An 18,875-nucleotide genomic window follows, 5' to 3' on the forward strand; every position below is an offset into this window, starting at 1 on the left:
CAATAACTGTTAAGACGAAAATAAAAAATACATATTTTTTTCACTACAGTAATTCCCCGTTCTAAATCAATAAAAGTGTTGTGTTTCCTTTTCCTGAACAAAGAAACGTTAAGTCAACATTGTTGTATCATGAATTATTATAAAAGCCCAACTTAAAGCTTTATTTATTAACAGTTGGCAATTGTATACAGCAAAAGAAACTCACTTTCTTCAAACTAACTAAACAAATATTTAAAGACAAAATGAATTTCAATAAATTGTTCGTATTATTCGCTCTAATTATGGTTGCTGTTGTGGGACAAAGTGAAGCTGGTTGGTTGAAAAAAATTGGCAAGAAAATTGTAAGTTTTGAATTGAAAAATTTCTAGTTAAAAAACTAAATATATATTATATATTCATTTTAATAGGAACGTGGGGGTCAACACACCCGAGATGCTACCATACGAACAATTGGTGTTGCTCAACAGGCCGCCAATGTGGCCGCCACTTTAAAAGGATAGAAAATTAAGTTCAATTAGTTTTTGTATTTTATAAGTAGTTCTACAATTTATTTATTCCCAATAATACTTAATAATAAATAAAAAAATAATTTAGAATATAGATAAAAAATATATTTGTTTTATGTGCCCTAATTAAACTGTTTAAAATCAATCCATTAGCCCATCTATGTGGAACGGCCCATAATTGACCCTACCCTCTATATGTAATCCTCTTCCGAAAAATGGGTTTAAAATATCGGTGTAATAAAGAAGTTCGACACAAAAAAGATTTTTATAAACCGAAATCTATATATTGGATTTTATGAGGATCGGTATATAGTTGGACCAACCCTCCATATAAAGCTTTTTACAAAAAAAGTTAATAAGCCATTTTTTATATTTTAGTTATTTCTGGACCAAGTTTATTATACATTTTGGTCTGTCAGATATCTTGAAGTCCACTAGACGAACATTGTTATAACGAAATTTTTATTTTTATGTTTCCAAAAGGGAAGTTCGTGATTTACTGAAAACACTTGATGTCCATTAATTTGTTCCATTCTGGAGCAAATTTTCATATATTTCTTATTTAGACGGTCTTGATATTATTATGATCCCCAGCTAAATAACCGGCACACAGAGGGAAAAATTAATATACATGCCTGGTACCAAATTGACAAAGAGATTATAATTTTTCAATAACACCCGTTGTCAAAGTATATAGGTACATCCATACGTACGTGTATATTTCATTTTCCCTCCGTGCACATTTAACAAACTAAATTCGTAAGTGATACATGCTTGATATAGTCCAGATCTGGAACGAGTCTCGTACAAAGATATCTCAGTTCGCGCTTTTGTAGAGTGGGCAGTCAAACATCGTTTCATGTTCTTTGTCTAAACATTTCGGAGGTGTTTTTACATTCCATAGGTATTAATGTGAAGGTTCTCTTTCAAGAATCCATCATTATAAAACTACCATTCAATCTTAGTGGTCGAAATTCTGCAATTGAGTTTCTTAAACAATAGTATGAAATCCCCGATATTTATAAACCCGTTTTGATGACTGTAAATTTAAAATATTAGCCAAGTTTTGGATTCCAAAAATATCTAAGGCCTTCAGAAAATTTGTATAAACAAACATACATACTTTATAGAGTCCCACGATTAAATTGTTCAAATTTCAAAATGATTGAAAAACTTATATGTATGCATTTACTTCAAATAATTAATTATATTTATTTAATATAAAAATAATACTAAATCAATTAATTTATTAAACATAAGGCAGTTATTTTGTACATTATACTAATTAAAATTATTAAATAAATAGTAAATTCATATCCATAATTTAACTTTAAATCAACCCTTTAAAGTTGCCGCAACATTTGCTGCTTGTTGGGCAACACCAATGGCTTGTATAGTAGCATCACGAGTATGTTGGCCCACACGTTCCTAGAAATAAAAAAAATTTAAATATTTTAATTTTTTGTAATATATATTAAAATTTTGTTGCAAACTTACAATTTTCTTGCCAAACTTTTTCAACCAACCACCTTGACTTTGACCCACAAAAGCGACCATAATCAAAGCCAGGAAGACAACAACTTTGTTAAAATTCATTGTTTAAGTTTTAAAATTATTTAAACAAGTGCTTTTTTTGTTGGTATTCTTTATTGTTGTGTGTTGTTTAAAGAACTGTTAATGATCGAAGCTTTAAGCTTAGCTTTTATATACATTTCTCTTTACTTATGTTTATTGTCTTTATATTTCTTTGTGTTAATTTATATTTTTGTTTAAGAGGGGATTTACTCTTTTTTCCTAACTATTTGGCTAAGGGGATTGACATACCCTTTCTTAAATGTTAATATTTTTCTGCTTAATTAATGTGTCACTAATGGTTAAGTGACGTAGGAATTATACTTTTGTAAATTAATTAAGAAAGTTAGCTTAGGCACTTTTGAGTTGAAGCAACGTTTACAAAATTTACCGAAATACCATAAAAAATTTTCCATTTTTCACCATTTTTATCCACTTCCGGTTCAACTTTCGAAGGCTTACAGTTCCAAATATAGTTCAGCCGTTAGGCTTGATTGCAGAATAAACAAACAGACTTTTAAAGAGATTTATAATATACTCTACCCGGTATGCTTCGCATGTTAAATTTCATATTTCTTAGTTCAAAATTAAAGAATACTCAAAGAGTTCCAATTGAAGAACGAAAAAGTACCAAATAATAGTCCTTCGAACCCTTCATAGATAATCATACAATCGGGTTCAATATGTATTACAGAAAATTTAAAAAAGTATCGGTTGAAGAACAAGAAGAGATTTTTCTTCACTCAGGGCCCTAAATGTTCAATTTTATGTTTCTAGGTTCAATATACCAAAAAGTACCATTTAAAGAACTAAAAGGTTCTAAAATTATCTTTCTAGAGATTTCCAATTACAAGTGATTTTCGACAAGTGACCCTGTAATGGTATTGTTGCAATTAGTTTTGTTATTAATTTGCGTAAAAATTACGATTTCTGAAACTATTTAGAAATAATTATTTAAATAAAATTTAATATTTGTGTAACAAATGAAATCATTTTCCACTAAGTGTATCAAATTCGTTCGTTATACAATATCATGCGAAACGAAAATAATGCACTATAAATAGTAGTTTGTTTGAAATGAATTTTTACTTTACTTATTTCAAAAGTTAAACAACATTTAAAATAAATATTTTACAAATTTTATTTACCTTTAAAAGTATTTTGATAATTATCTGAAAAATTTCAGATAGATCCGTAAAAAAGAAAATTTCAATATAAATATGAATTTCAGTGCAGTGCTCATTTTAGTCACCTTAATTTTCGCTATATTTGCGGGAAATGTTAAAGCTGATTTAATGAAAAGTATTACCGGTTTGGTGGTATGTTTTAATAGAGTTTTTCTTCTTCTTTTATCTCATTGATTAAATATAAAAAAAAAATACTTTAATTTTATCTTATATCGTTTGACAGGGCGATGCAACTGATCAATTTTCAGGCGCTGCAAAAAAAGTAGTAGACAGTGTACCCACTTTATAAATAAATTAAAATTTTAATAAAATAAATAATAATATTTTAGGGCCCATTATTAAAACTTGTCAATAACTAAAGATAGGACTTTATAATGCCGATAATTTGTTTCTGTTTATTATATGTATACGGAATGATAAGCTGGCGGAAAGATCTCCTATGCTTTATCGATATCCTTTAACTAAAGTACAATTATAATAACTAGAATAGAGTTATGTGCATTATAAAATCCTACTTTTAGTTGTTGCCAAGTTGTAGTAATGGGATTAAGATATTAACTTTATTTAAATACTATATGATTTGCCAATTTCATATCTATACCTGGACGAATTTTATAATACCAAAATTATTTTTGTCGCAAGTCGGGGTAATATTGGTTATATTGGTATAATTGGGGGATATAATTCCAGATTATCAAGGAAGTCATGTCGTAAGTATGGACTCTACGCTGTAGGGGAAACGTAATTCTGAGAGTCGAATATATAAGGCACACTATGAATTATATTCTTGCAAGAAATCTAAAAGGAAACTAAGGGCCTGTGTTATAGTTTAATTGAGGAAAGCGGTGATAACCAAATCACATTTGTCTTGTTTTGCGCACTTGTTTTGCTATTTATGATTATAGCAATCTAGGTCGCTCTGTACAGAATGCCTGTATACTTTAATCGGCTGTTAGAAATCTAAGTTGTTTAGTTAGATAGATAGATAGATAGATAGATAGATAGATAGATAGATAGATAGATAGATAGATAGATAGATAGATAGATAGATAGATAGATAGATAGATAGATAGATAGATAGATAGATAGATAGATAGATAGATAGATAGATAGATAGATAGATAGATAGATAGATAGATAGATAGATAGATAGATAGATAGATAGATAGATAGATAGATAGATAGATAGATAGATAGATAGCTCGCTCGCTCGCTCGCTCGCTGCTCGCTCCTCGATCGCTCGCTCTCGCTCGCTCGCTCGCGCGCTCGCTCGCTCGCTCGCTCGCTCTCGCTCGCTCGCTCGAGCTCGCTGCTCGCTCGCTCGCTCGCTCGCTCGCTCGCTCGCTCTCTCGCTCTCTCGCTCGCTCGCTCGCTCGCTCGCTCGCTCGCTCGCTCGCTCGCTCGCTCGCTCGCTCGCTCTCTCGCTCCTCGCTCGCTCGCTCGCTCGCTCGCTCGCTCTGCTCGCTCGCTCGCTGCTCGCTGCTCGCTCGCTCGCTCCTGCTCGCTCGCTCGCTCGCTGCTCGCTCGCTCGCTCTCGCTCGCTCGCTCGCTCGCTCGCTCGCTGCTGCTCGCTCGCTCGCTCGCTCGCTCGCTCGCTCGCTCGCTCGCTCGCTCGCTCGTCCTCGCTGCTCGCTCGCTCGCTCGCTCTCGCTCGCTCGCTCGATCTCGCTCGCTCGCTCGATCTATCGCTGCCGCCCCGCTAACCTCGGAACAATTCCTTTACCTGTGCCTCAGATAGGAATAGAATCTACGACCTCCGGTCTACCAGACTAGAACACTAACCTACCGAAGGCGACTTTAACATCCATAAAAACATTTTAAGCAAATAGGTGGACCGGCTATCAATATGAATATTTGGTACGAAATTAAGCATACCATCATATCGTATAACTATCTGGGAAACTAAAATAGTTATAGTCTTAAAATTTTACACAAATAGTTTTGCTACAAATATGTACATACATTTAGGGAAAAAACAGACGGACTAATATTTATACCCTACGCCACCATAGTGAGGGTACTATACGTATGTGCTGATGTTTGTAACGCACAAAAATATTGGTCCTACACCCACCTTAAAGTATACCGATCGACTCAGACATACGTGTTTTTCGGCCCAACGACGAAGCCTATTGAAAATGGTTGAAATCGGTCCATTATTTCACCTAGCTCCCATACAACAGCACCACCCGAAAAGGGCTTCTGAACTTATAATTATGTTAAATATTGTAGTATCTCTACAAAAATCGGCAAAACTTAGTTCTATATACGTCTTAATAATACTACCAATTTTCATAATTATTGGACTTTATTTGACCCTAGCCCCCATACAAAGTCCTTTTCAGAAAATTACTTGAAGGTCAATAATTCCCTAATAAACACTAGTATCACGATGAAATCCAGCATACATAACTGTAATGTAAACGTAAAGCCATGTACCAAAATTTATAAGGATAGGCCCATATTTAACCTCTCTTTTAGAAAATCACCTTTTTGAACAAATTGTTAAAATATTTCGGAATTAAGGTAAATAACTTAAATGCTTTGTTATTAAATATAAATTTGTTATTAAATATAATATATTGCTTAAAGTAAAGTTAAATTGTCTTAAGTACACATGAAATCTTCTAATCATCATCTTCATTTGAATCTGGATCAATATTTCTTAATATATGGCCAATTTGATGAACACTACTGGCAATATTATTAACTTTGCCAGCATTTTCATTAACAACATTTAATAAACGACTCTAAAAATAAAGAAAAGTTTTTAAATTAAATAAAAAATATTAAAAGTTTAAATAACAAGGAACTTACCGTTCCTTCATTTAAATCATCCAACCAATCGGCTGTGGTAAATCCCCAGGTGCCGACGATTAGTAGAACACAGAAGAAAGCAAATTTTTGAGCAGACATTTTTTTTAAATAAATTTTTAACACACAAAGCGAAATTGTAGTGAGCGAGTGATTGAGTGTCTAGAAATCAATCAGTGCTTTATATACCTGAATTATAGCCAAAAGAGGAGATAAGCGAAGATCTTTCGGGTGAATAAGGGGGTTTTTATACTTCTAGTGCTTAATTTGAATAAGGGAATCCCTGAGAAAGAAATAAGAATGTTTGAGTGTATATTTTTGTTTACCATGGATCTTTATGATTCTGACTAAATTCTTTGTTCACGTGCCACGCTTTGAGGAAATAAACATGGGCTCGTTGTACTCAACTTGTACTCAACAAGTTTATTAACTACCGGTTCATTGACTCGTGTTTGAGATTTAAATTTGATAGTTTTTTGTTGTGGTAGGTGACAAGCAACAAAGAAATTATTAAGGGTATTCGTAGAGACCAATACTAGTTTGAAAAAAATTAAAATATTTTATATAAAATTTTAAATATTTTATGAAGATGAAAATATTCTATTTGAATGTTCTGTGTTTTCTAGAATACCTTTTCGTATTTTTATTTCGGTACTTTTTATATAGGGGATACCCTTAATTAATCATTAACTATTAACAGTAGACCTAAAATAAAATGTGCAAACTTTAAGCTCTGTTATGCGTCACCTAGAAGCTACTTTTGTTTTGTTTTTATTTTATTAATTAATGTATGTTTTTTGTTTTGCTACCGGCATTCTTGAGGTAGATCAGTGCCAAAATTACAAATTATTTAAAATTTAAACAACATTTCTGTAGAAATTTTAAAATTATTTGATTTACTAATGGGACTTTTTTTATTGACTCAATTGTTAATCAATGGGTAAACTACCAGGAAGCTGGATGTTATTAAAAGAAAGAATCAATATTAAGATTTCGGAAAATAACTCCATTAACCAAACCGGTTAAATTTATTTGGGTGATTTTTTTATTAGAGCATACGTATGTAATAAACTCAAAATTAACTATTTAAGACCAATTTAAAAATGGCGCTTAATATATGTATGTATAATCCAAAATCCAAAGAACGGAGGGATTCCTTTCATATTTTTGCATTTTGAAAAATATATACGATACCTTATCCACAAATTGTGTATTAATAAGAAGTGGCCCGATAGGATATTTTCACGATAGTTAGACGATCTTCAAGTATAATATTCATCGTTCCTACCATCGCGAAATTCTCTACAAAGACGTTAAAGGTCTACTGTCGTCGTTGAAAGTTGAAACTTTTTAAACCCTCCACCACCATCAGTGGTGATAGAGGGTATATATAAGTTTGTCGTTCCGTGTGTAACACCAAGAAACATTCATCTAAGACCCAACAAAGTATATATATTCTGGGTCCTTATCAAATTCTGAGTCGATCTATGTCCGTCTGTCTGTCTGTCTGTGTAAAACACGCTCACATTAAAACTAAGCAAAGGAAATCAACCAAATTCACCCAAAGTATTTATTGTTATCCTAAGCAGTTTGGTATCGAGCTATGTCCGTCTGTCCGTCTGTCTGTCTGTCTGTGTAAAACACGCTCACATTAAAACTAAGCAAAGGAAATCAACCAAATTCACCCAAAGTATTTATTGTTATCCTAAGCAGTTTGGTATTGAAAATCAGCAAAATCGGTTCACAACGTAAAAAGTTACGAGTAAAAATTTCAGACTACCTCGAAAAAAATTACGTTTTTTTCAACATTCTTTTGAAGTTTTCTCAGAAACTACCAAAGATATTTCGATGAATTTTCTTACACATTAATTTTTTATGCCTGTGATCAATTATGTTCAAGATCTTTACAATCGATCGAATATTTCCCATAGCCCCCATACAAAGGTATATATTCCCGGAAATTAGTTTATCGTTAATAACTCCCTCAAATATATCGGTATCAACACAAAATTTTGTACATGCAAATATAATATGAACAGAAATCATACAGTCAACGTAGATCTCAGTCGGTCCACAATTGGTCATAGCTCCCATATAAGGTCCACTTCCGAAAATCACCTAAACGTATATATTTCATTGATGAATATAGCTATTTTTGATAAAATTCGAGTTAAATATGTTTTGTGTACATACAAATCAATCTACCAAATTTTTTACGGATCGGTCCATTATTGGTCATAGCTCCCATATAAGGCCCACTTCCTAAAATCATTTAAAAGCTCATATTTCATTGTCAAATAAAGCTATCTTGAAAAATTCGACACAAATATGTTTAGTCTAAATATGAATCACTCTACGAAATTTTTTTCCGGATAGGCCCATAATTGGTCATAGCTCCCATATAAAGTCCACTTCCGAAAATCACTTAAACTAATATATTTCATTGAATTATAAAGCTATCAGGATAAAATTCGACACAAATATGTTTTGTCTAAATATGAATCACTCTACATTTTTTTTACGGATCGGTCCATTATTGGTCATAGTTCCCATATAAGGCCCACTTCCGAAAATCACTTAAATGCATATATTTCATTGAATAATAAAGCTATCGGGATACAATTCGACACAAGTATGTGTTGTATACATACAAATCATTCTACAAATTTTTTTACGGATCAGTCCATTATTCGTCATAGCTCCCACTTCCCAAAATCACTTAAAAACACATATTTCATTGTCAACTAAAGCTATCGTGATAAAATTCGACAAAAATATGTTTTGTGTACATTCAAATCATTCCACAAAATTTTTTACGGATCGGTCCAATATTGGTCATAGCTCCCATATAAAGCCCACTTCCGAAAATCACTTAAAAGCACATTGTCAAATAAAGCTATCTTGATAAAATTCGACACAAATATGTTTTGTCTTTATGTATATGAGTCACTCTAAGATTTTTTTTCCGGATAGGCTCATAATTGGCCATAACTCCCATATAAAGTCCACTTCCGAAAATCACTTAAACGCATATATTTCATTAAATATAAGGATAAAATTCGACTTGAATATATTTTGTGTGCATATAAATCATTCTACTACTTTTTTCCCGGATTGGTCCATTATTGGTCATAGCACCCATATAAGTCCCACTTCCGAAAATCACTTAAACGCACATATTTAATTGTTAAATAAATTTATCTAGATAAAATTCGGCACAAATATGTTTTATCTTTATATGAATCACTCTTCCAAAATTTTCCGGATTGGTCCATATATGGTAATAGCTGCTATATAAGGTCCACTTCAAAAAAATCACTTAAGCGAACATATTTCATTATCAAATAAAGATATCTTGATAAAATTCGACAAAAATATGTTTTGTGTAAGGTCATAGCTCGTATACATATAAAGCACTTCCGAAAATCACCTAAACGCACATATTTCATTAATTAGTAAATCTATTATAGTAAAATTCGAATTGATTTTTTTTGGCATATAAATCATTATATGAAATTTTTTCCTTATCGGTCGATAATTGGTCACAATTCCCATATAAGGACCATTTCCGAAAATTACTGAAATGCACATTGACAATCAAAGTTATCGGGATAAAATTCGACATAAATGTGTATTTTGTATATATAAATCATTCTACGGAATTAATATACATTTTTCTCGACCTTATTAAAATTAGTTTGACATATGCATTAATGTTAGTGCCCTCAATACGGAAACAAAAATTTTGCCAAGTTATCTGAAAATTAGATATTTAAATGAGTTTTAATAAAAAGTAGCTTGCTGGTGAAGGGTATTTAAGATTCGGCATAGCGGAATATAGCACTCTAATTTGTTTTTTTTTATATTTACAAAGATTCCCTTAAATAAAGTGTCCTGGATAACCGGTGCATTTAGAACTTTTTAGTTTGGAGGCGTCGATATATGTATACGGCCAACATTCGAAAATTCGGGTGCCCTTCAAGGATATACACAATCATCGAACATGTTAGATCGCATACCAGACGCAGAATATGTCAGGAACTTTGTAACAGATAGAATGTCATGGGCAAGCGGAACATTAGTGCAAATACCCTCAGGGATCCGTTGCTACATGGATTGCCCTAAATTGGAAGATAACACGGGCCTGAGGTTCTATTTTGAAGACCCAGAAACAGAAATATACTACCTGAAGTTCGGACAACAACAGAATGCGTAAATTTAATTAGAATAAATATGCACCAACAGGGGTTAACATAGTTACCGACAGCCAGAAGGGCGATATCAGTTGATAAAGTTAAATCTATGACCGTGTGAAAGCTTTAACCGAATTCTCTCCCAGATGTAAGGTTTACATCATTATAGGTGCCAGGCAACTCGGGAGTGTTCGATAACGAAAGAGCGAATGTACTAGCTTTAAAGGGAGGGGAGCTCGAGGTTGTTAACCTGACGAACGCAAAACCATTCGACTGAATTAAAATGTGGGTGAGAGAATCACATAAGGCCTCTTGGAATAATGAGATGGGGGCGAAAACCGCAAAGACTCTAACGGGAAGCCTCCTCATATTGAATAATTCTGAGGATAGTATGCTGGGTGGACACACGTGTGGATTCAGACAAATATGGAGCATGTAGAGAGGACAGTGAAACTCTGGAGTGCTTTCTTTGTAATTGTCAGGCTTTTGTAGAAATTAGATCCAAATCTTGGGAGTGCTATTATTCCGGATATAACATTCCACACGAACACTGATTAGAAAATTCTTTGGAATTACATCCAGGAAATTGAGTTTCTAATCATTGGTCTATAATATATTCAGAAAATACTCTAATAAGGTTTTTATTTTTACCAACAAATATTTTCCATGAAAAGGAGCGCTCAACAGGTCCGATAATGGCCTAGATGTATTTCTTGGGATACCGATATTAATACTATATAAAAGTGTTTTTCTCGAGAAGGTCTCCTATTAGGGCCAGGTAAGGTGTTGTTGTTTATTAAAAAAAACTTCCAAAATAAATTTGTTCAGCTGCTAAACTGCTGTATTTTACCAAAATTTTGTTTTGTTAACAAAAAAAGGTATTAGTTATAAACAATAACTATGGTCGAGTAAATCCCGTTAAGCAAAGAAAAAGTACCGCACAAATTCTATTAACTCTATGAATTTCATATAAAAGCCAAGTTTATAACCGTAAACAATAACAGTTGCATCTAAGCTGAAGCATAACAAACTACAAATCATTCTAAAATATTTTTAAAAAATTTCTAAACTTTTAACATAATTATCAATATGCAATTCTACAAAGTATTCACTTTTATTTCCTTGATTTTTGCCGTTTTTGCTGGACAAAGTGAAGCTGGTTGGTTGAGAGATTTTGGCAAGAGAATTGTAAGTTTAAGAAAATATTTAATTTAGCTATATAAATTTTAAAATATTATTTTTTAAATATTTATCTATTTTAGGAACGTGTGGGCCAACATACACGTGATGCCACCATACAAGCTATTGGTGTGGCCCAACAGGCAGCCAATGTTGCCGCCACGGTACGGGGTTAATTATAAAAAATTATGTTATTTTATTGATTTAAAAAATAAGTTTATTTTATAATACAAATAAAGATATATCGTCATATCGAAATAATATATTAAATTGACTTATAATCTCGTCGATCAGCAAATATTTTATTTATTGGGGAATTAAAAAAATATATGTATAAAAACTCTCCAACTTGAAAAAGTTTTGGTAAAATAATTTCGAATAGCAAAGTAATCAATATCTATAGTGGGCGTGGCACACTGGGTGTTGTCACTATTTATTTAAAATTAAAATAAATATTTTAATTTATAATAACCTTTTGAAGGAGAGATATGGGAATAGTGATGTGATTATAGATCCAACAAAAATGGAAACCTAATTCAAAGCTTTTACCGATCCAAATACGAGAAAAAGCGGTACAATCATGATGACAATTAGAATAAAAACGGATATGAATCAGATTTTAGAATGAACGGGCGTTGAAGAAGGTATGTAGAAAATTTACCAACCATCACCAACTCATAAAGGGATGTTTGAAACATCCCAGGAAAAATTGAAACATGGGACGGCCTAAACTTCGGGCAAAGGAGCATCAGAAGTGAGCTTTAGTGGTGATGACATGTTAAGGAAATCGAAAACGAAATCGAATGGGTGTAGAAGCTCACAAAAGCTCATTGAAAACCCCACTTGGATAGGATGATTGCGGAAAGATTCTGAACAAGAGCGCGGAAATAAACATGCATTTAATGCTACAGAGACGGCTGAACATAACGACAACGAATATTTAAACAGCTCATTAGATCGGACACTTTTGACAGTTTACCGAGAAGACATAACTTACTTCTAGGAGATTTCAATGCACAAGTAGGTTCGTCTAATGTAAACATGTGAATGATATACATGGAATGGTGACCAAGAATGTAAAAGGAGAGTTATTTCTTGAAATTTGCCCTAAACATTAACTGATCATCGAATATGTTTGCTCGTTTATAAGCACAAGATTACATGATTATTACCAGACCAAGGTAGTTATTCCGTATTTCGTGTCGAAAGAAAAACTTTCGAAACATACTGTATTAAACATACAGAGGACAATTATGAACAATTATTTCCCCGGGAGTTTGTTCCCTTTTACATGCTTTATGTAAGGAGAGGGAACAAACTGCCAGGGAGTTTGTTAATCAGAATAGGTCTAACAATTTTGAAATTTTTTTCTTTCGAATCGAGTTATACATTAACCCCCCAAGTGATCGAAAGAAAACCACATAGCCATAAGCAGAATATGTTCTTTTAGACGTAGGCAATATACATAAGTAGCGATCATAATCTACTAGTGGACATCTTACTTCTTAAACTACCGGCTGTTTATACAAATGAGCGAATTCCCGGCCTTAAGGACAACCTATGTAAGTTTCGCGCTTGTAACAACGACATCAGTGATTGGGTATACATACATACGTTTTACCATAATAGATGATGCCGAAAGGTACGTGGCTCATGTGGCCTCTTAGAATGTCTGGACCATGAATTTAAAGAACTTAAGACACCAATACAGGGGAAATCGATCGAAGTGTGCTAACTTGAGAGAAATAAGCATGATTAATTTCATTACTACACATATTGTGACCAACCCCCTCTCGAGTACATTGAAACCTGACGACAGCAAGTTGGTTTCCGGCCACATCGATTTTACGTCAGAGACTGTAGAATGAAGATCTCTTATCCACACCACCATAAATGCACAGTCTTACATAAAAATCAACGGGGGTTGTTGTTATTTAATATTGTCTTAGATGTCATAATGAAAGCTGCGTCTAACGCATCGAAAACTACATCACGGGGATTACTTGAGAAACTCGGAGACCTGGAGTATGCTGACGGGTATCTGTCTTCTATGTTATAGGCAGATTAATAAGGAACAATTTAAATCTATGCGAATAAATATAAATTGTTACCAACCATTCCTTATTATTAAACAATAACTGAGGGTCTAGTACTAGAAACATGTATCTCGAGAAAAGCGAATCTGAAAATTTTTATGGTTGTTAAACCTGGAACACAAATTTCAAAGATTTGAATGCAATTCAAGTCTTCACCAACAGATGTCTAAGAAGAATATATGTATATAATCTTAAATCATGATCTATGGCTCCTGAAAGAATAATCCGCTCCGTTGCTTCAGAAATCCTACATTAAGAAAGCCACAAGTGGACCTGGCGCGAATAGCTCTTGATTGGAATCTACATTGCAGACAGTGAAGGGAAATAAATCGACACCGAAATTATTAAAACAACTACTACACTACGACTGTGGAACAACGGGAATGAATATATAGTTACAGTAGTTTTCCGATTTAACGAACCCATATGTTATCAGGCCTGTTCGTAAAATTGAAAAATTCGTTATATGCAGAACTAACTAAAACGTGGGTTTTTGGTAGGAAAATAATTAAAAATAGGTGCATAAAATATTTTTTATATGTATTTTATAAAAATTAATTCTTTTTTTATAAAAATAGCACAAAACACAAAATTCCGAATCTTATATACCCACCTTCAAACCATATTTGTGTCGAATTTCATCGCTGTATTTTTAATTCAGTCATGAGCGTTAAAGTTATTTCTCGAAGTTCATCGCTATACTCGTATTTTTAAGCGAGTAATGAGCGTTGAAGTAATTTTCTTAAGGGGGCCTGATATGGAGGGTAAGGTCAATTATGGACCGATTCCCATAAAATTTGTTAAAGATTTCGGTTAGTATAGAACATGTTTGAATCGAATTTCATCGGCGTACTCGTATTGTTAAGCGAGTAATGAGCGTTAAAGTCATTATCTGAAGGACGGACGGACATAGATACATCGAACTAAAATTTAATAAGAATCCAGAATGTGTTACAGTTTTGGGTATAAAAGCACCGCTACAACTTAGGTTATTTGTTATTTTGATAAATGTCATTTTATCTTCATTTAAATAATAATATTTTTATTAGTTCGTTAAACAGAGTACAAAAAACAAGTTTTGTTCGTTATTTAAGGTAGTCAATAGGAAAAATTAGCTTGTTCGTTAAATGCGATGTTCGTAGAATTGAATGGTCATTAAATCGGAAAACTACTGTATATAGAATATGGTAATAGTGTTTTAGATTATTTACAAATTTATTTATTTATTGTTTAAAGTAAAGTTAAAAATAAAATTGCTCCTAAGTATATAAATGATATCTGATTTCTTCTAATCGTCATCTTCATTTGAATCTGGATCAATATTTCTTAATATATGACCAATTTGATGAACACTACTGGCAATATTATTAACTTTGCCGGCATTTTCATTCACAACATTTAATAAACGACTCTAAAAATAAAGAAAAGTTATTAAATTATATAAAAATATTATAAGTTTAAATAACATTATGCATTAATCTTACCGTTCCTTCATTTAAATCATCCAACCAATCGGCTGTGGTAAATCCCCAGGTGCCAACGATTAGTAGAACACAGAAGAAAGCAAATTTTTGAGCAGACATTTTTTTTGGAATTGAATTTAAAACACACAAAGCGAGTGAGTTACTGATTGTTTAGAAATTAATTTTTAGTGCTTTATATACCTGTCCAAAGATCAGAAATGTGGTTTGTTGAAGAAAAAGGGGATTTTTTCTTCTAGTTTTTTAACTGATGCTGGTTGATGCTTATAATTTCTATAAAAAGGGAATCCCTGTGAAATAAGTAGGAACATGAGCATAATCTTTCTGGTTCTGACCAAATTCTTTGTGCACGTGAGACACTTTTTCGTTTATTAGCTATCGGTTCATTGACTCGTTTTCGAGATTTAATGTGATAATTTTTCTGCATTTCTGGTATTCAATGAGGCCAATACTATTTAGAAAAAAATTTTAAATATTTAATAAATAAGAAATTTTGAAAATATTTTATCAAAATTAAAATATTCTATTTGAAAGTCTACAAAATGGTGTTTGTTTTCTAGAATACCTTTTCGTACTTTTATTTCTGGTACTTTTTATATGTATCTAGTGAATACCCTAGTTAATTATTGGCAAGGAATCTAAAACAAAAAGTGTAAACTTTTAGATCTGTTATGCGTCACCTAATACCTATAAAAAACCTAGGTTTTTTTTATTAATTAATGTGTATGTTTTCTGTTTTGCTATCGGTATTCTTGAGGTAGATCAGTGCCAAAAACACAAATAATTAAAAATTTAAACAATATTTCTTTAGAAAATATAAAATTATTTTATTTACTAATGGGACTTTTTATTGACTCAACTGTCAATTAATTTGTAAATTACCAGGAAGCTGGATGTTTGTAAACGAAAGAACAAATATTTAGATTTAGGAAACAAGTCCATAAAAAGTACCTAAATACTGGTAAAACCTGTAGTAATTTTTATTTAGGTGATTTATATACCCTACACCACTTTAGTGGGGAGGGTATATTGGATTTGTGCTGATGTTTGTAACATACAAAAATATTCGTCCTAGACCCACCTTAAAGTATACCAATCGGCTTAGAATCGTTTTCTGAGTCGATTAAGCTATGTCCGTCCGTCCGTCCGTCCGTCTGGCAGGCTGGCTGGCTGGCTGGCTGTCCATGTAAACCTTGTGCGCAAGGTACAGGTCGCAATTTTCAAGATAATTGGATGAAATTTGGCACGCACGTTTTATTTGACCCAAGGACGAAGCCTATTGAAAATGGTTGAAATCGGTCCATTATTTCACCTAGCCCCCATAGAACAGAACCCCCCGAAAAGGGCTTTTGAGCTCATAATTTTGTTAAATTTACAGATATATCGATAAAATGCGGCACAACTAAGTTTTATAGAAGTCTGGATGACCCTGCCAAATTTCATAAAGATCGGGCCCATTTGACCCTAGCTCCCATACAAAGTCCCCTTCAGAAAATTACTTGAATGTCCCAAATTAACTTATAAACACAAATATCGCGATGAAATTTAGCACAATAAAATATTATGTAAATATAAATATATTCACAAAATTTTATCGGGCTTGGTCCATATTTGCCCCTAGCCCCCATATAAAGCCTCTTTCAGAAAATTAGATTTTCATCCATAAATTGCTTAAATGTATCGGAACAAGGGAATATTGAAGATAAATGCTTTATTATGAAAAATAAATCACATTTAATATTCATAACTGGTGTAGGGTATCATATGGTCGGCCACGCCCGACTATACTTTCTTACTTGTTTATTACTTAATCAGTTCGAAAAGTGGATGTATTTACATTAAATCCGAAGAAATACAAATAGGCCTCGAATCGAACGCACTACCTCCGGTCTACCAGACTAGAACACTAACCACTAATCTACAAAGATATGAATTTAAGTGTCATGGGACGAAAATGCGAGATTTTGAATAGTTGTATGCAAATTTAAAGAACTACTGGCGGTTATTCAGATCAATTCAAGATCAGTGGGGATTTATAAATATTAAGTGATATGACATTTTTTTTGCTACGGTTTGCTACTTGGGCTAAAGATTACTGCTCATATTTTGTAGAAAATTTGTATATGTGGTCCCCAACTTTTTGTACTTTTGAGAGCATAGCTCTATTTTGTGCCAACGCCTCTACTTCTCCCCAAGTCTTGTCACTATGGTTTACTTCGGCCTCAATTTGTCTCCTACATATATGAACTGGGCGTTCTATTCTTCTGCTTCCTTGGGGATTTCAGTCTAGTGTGTCAAATCCTTCGCCATTTGCATCGTCTCCTAATTTCAGTGGATAATGATTGTTGGCCAGTTCCACGCCAAAGCGTGTAGTTAGATGTGATTTTCGACCAAAACACATGAAGGATTTTACGACGACGATTTACGAATACTTACATTTTACGCATGTCACGAGTATCAGCATTCCACGTTTACATTTGCGTTGAATAATGTTAATTTCGTACGCAATGCTATAGAGGGTAATTTCCAATTCGATGTTAGGCGACCTAACGCTTGACAAGCTTTCTGCAATCAATTATCAATATCCTGGCTTGAATCTCTTCTATCTCGCACCAATTATATATAAATCTTGGGAGGCTGAATTTACGCGTAATGTTTTGTCTTCAAGACTTTAATTTTCAAGGATGCCGCCGCCTGAGTTACATTTCGCAAGTTTGCGGCTAGTTCTGAGTAGCAGTGCGCCAGTAGATAGATATCATCAGCGTAATCAAGATCATTTAGGCGACCCTCCAATTCCCTTACTATCCCACTACTGTTATCGAGGGCTCTACCAAGCATTGTGTCTAGAACAGACAGATCACTGACGGTGAGAGTTCTAATAGGTGTCCATAGTAAACTGCCATTTTTTATTCTGCAAGAGGTGTTACTGTATAGGCTCCTTATGAGGCGTATGAATTGGATCCTCCCACATGCATTACAAATCACTTCGTGATTTAATTTATCGAATGCTTTCTCGAAATCTATGAAGCATATATACAAATGTGAGCCCCACTCTACCGATTGTTTCACAATAACTCGTATATGGTCGATAGTCGACTTGTGACGTTTGAATCCAGCCTTTTCCTGCCTTATCGTTGGCGTCACAATGTCCGAAATCTTCGGCTGAATATTTATGCTATTACCTTAATAATAATGCTTAGCATACCCGCCAGTTATTAGGGTCTGTAAGGTCTCCCTTTTACGGAATATTTATTCTGATATACTCATTGGCACGATAGCATCTACTGATTAAATGCGTTGATTATGCAACAATCGTGCTGCAGATCCTCCCCAGAACGTAACTTTAACGTTCATAGTTCACTTAAAAGACCAGTATATAAAAAATCGAAACAAAATTTTTTTTTAAGAATCAAAATCTCTCTACCCAATTTTATGGGGATGGGTCCATAACACAGGCCGAAAAATGTTCAATCCAGAGAACAAAGTATACTTTTCTAAAGGATTGGGCTGCTCTTAATCCGAATCTGGCTTCCAAACTTCTCCATCACATCTGGGATTTGAGATGTGCAGAAAACCGGTTAATTATCAGTTATTCCTTAAAAAAATTTTAGAGCTCGGTCCATAATTGAGTCAGGATAGGTATGTAAAATAAATTTATTTAGCTGTTAAATTGCTGCAAACTAATAAAAGTTAATTCTCTCTCTAAAAAATAGTATCATAAACAATAACTATTGACGAGTGAATCCCGCAGCTTTTGATTTGGGAAATCATCTGAGATTGCATGTGCGAAGGCCAGTTGAATGAAGTCTTTTAAAACATCAACAATTTTCAATATGTCGTCGTTCAC

General features: G+C 33.3%; 3 protein-coding genes across 3 annotated transcripts; 2 read left to right on the forward strand and 1 right to left on the reverse strand.

Annotated features, from left to right (window-relative positions):
• Window positions 1-175: 175 nt before the first annotated feature.
• LOC119612270 (sarcotoxin-1C-like) lies at window positions 176-571 on the forward strand. Its single transcript, XM_037968030.1, has 2 exons — window positions 176-341; window positions 408-571. Exons 1-2 carry the CDS (start codon window positions 243-245, stop codon window positions 498-500), a joined length of 192 nt encoding a protein of 63 aa, XP_037823958.1. The 5' UTR covers window positions 176-242; the 3' UTR covers window positions 501-571.
• Window positions 572-1,744: 1,173 nt separating this feature from the next.
• Window positions 1,745-2,196, reverse strand: LOC119612273 (sarcotoxin-1C-like). Its single transcript, XM_037968033.1, has 2 exons — window positions 2,004-2,196; window positions 1,745-1,934 (listed from the first exon to the last, which is right to left on the reverse strand). The coding sequence occupies exons 1-2, from the start codon at window positions 2,100-2,102 to the stop codon at window positions 1,842-1,844; spliced, it is 192 nt and encodes a 63-aa protein (XP_037823961.1). The 5' UTR covers window positions 2,103-2,196; the 3' UTR covers window positions 1,745-1,841.
• A 9,081-nt stretch (window positions 2,197-11,277) lies between these two features.
• Window positions 11,278-11,749, forward strand: LOC119612268 (sarcotoxin-1D). The gene is made up of 2 exons (XM_037968028.1): window positions 11,278-11,460; window positions 11,535-11,749. The coding sequence occupies exons 1-2, from the start codon at window positions 11,362-11,364 to the stop codon at window positions 11,625-11,627; spliced, it is 192 nt and encodes a 63-aa protein (XP_037823956.1). The 5' UTR covers window positions 11,278-11,361; the 3' UTR covers window positions 11,628-11,749.
• The last annotated feature ends 7,126 nt before the right edge of the window (window positions 11,750-18,875 follow it).

Source organism: Lucilia sericata, unplaced genomic scaffold (genome assembly GCF_015586225.1).
Source record: "Lucilia sericata isolate MDLA Ls3-8-SP2 unplaced genomic scaffold, ASM1558622v1 Contig001642F_arrow, whole genome shotgun sequence".
NCBI lineage: Eukaryota > Metazoa > Arthropoda > Insecta > Diptera > Calliphoridae > Lucilia > Lucilia sericata.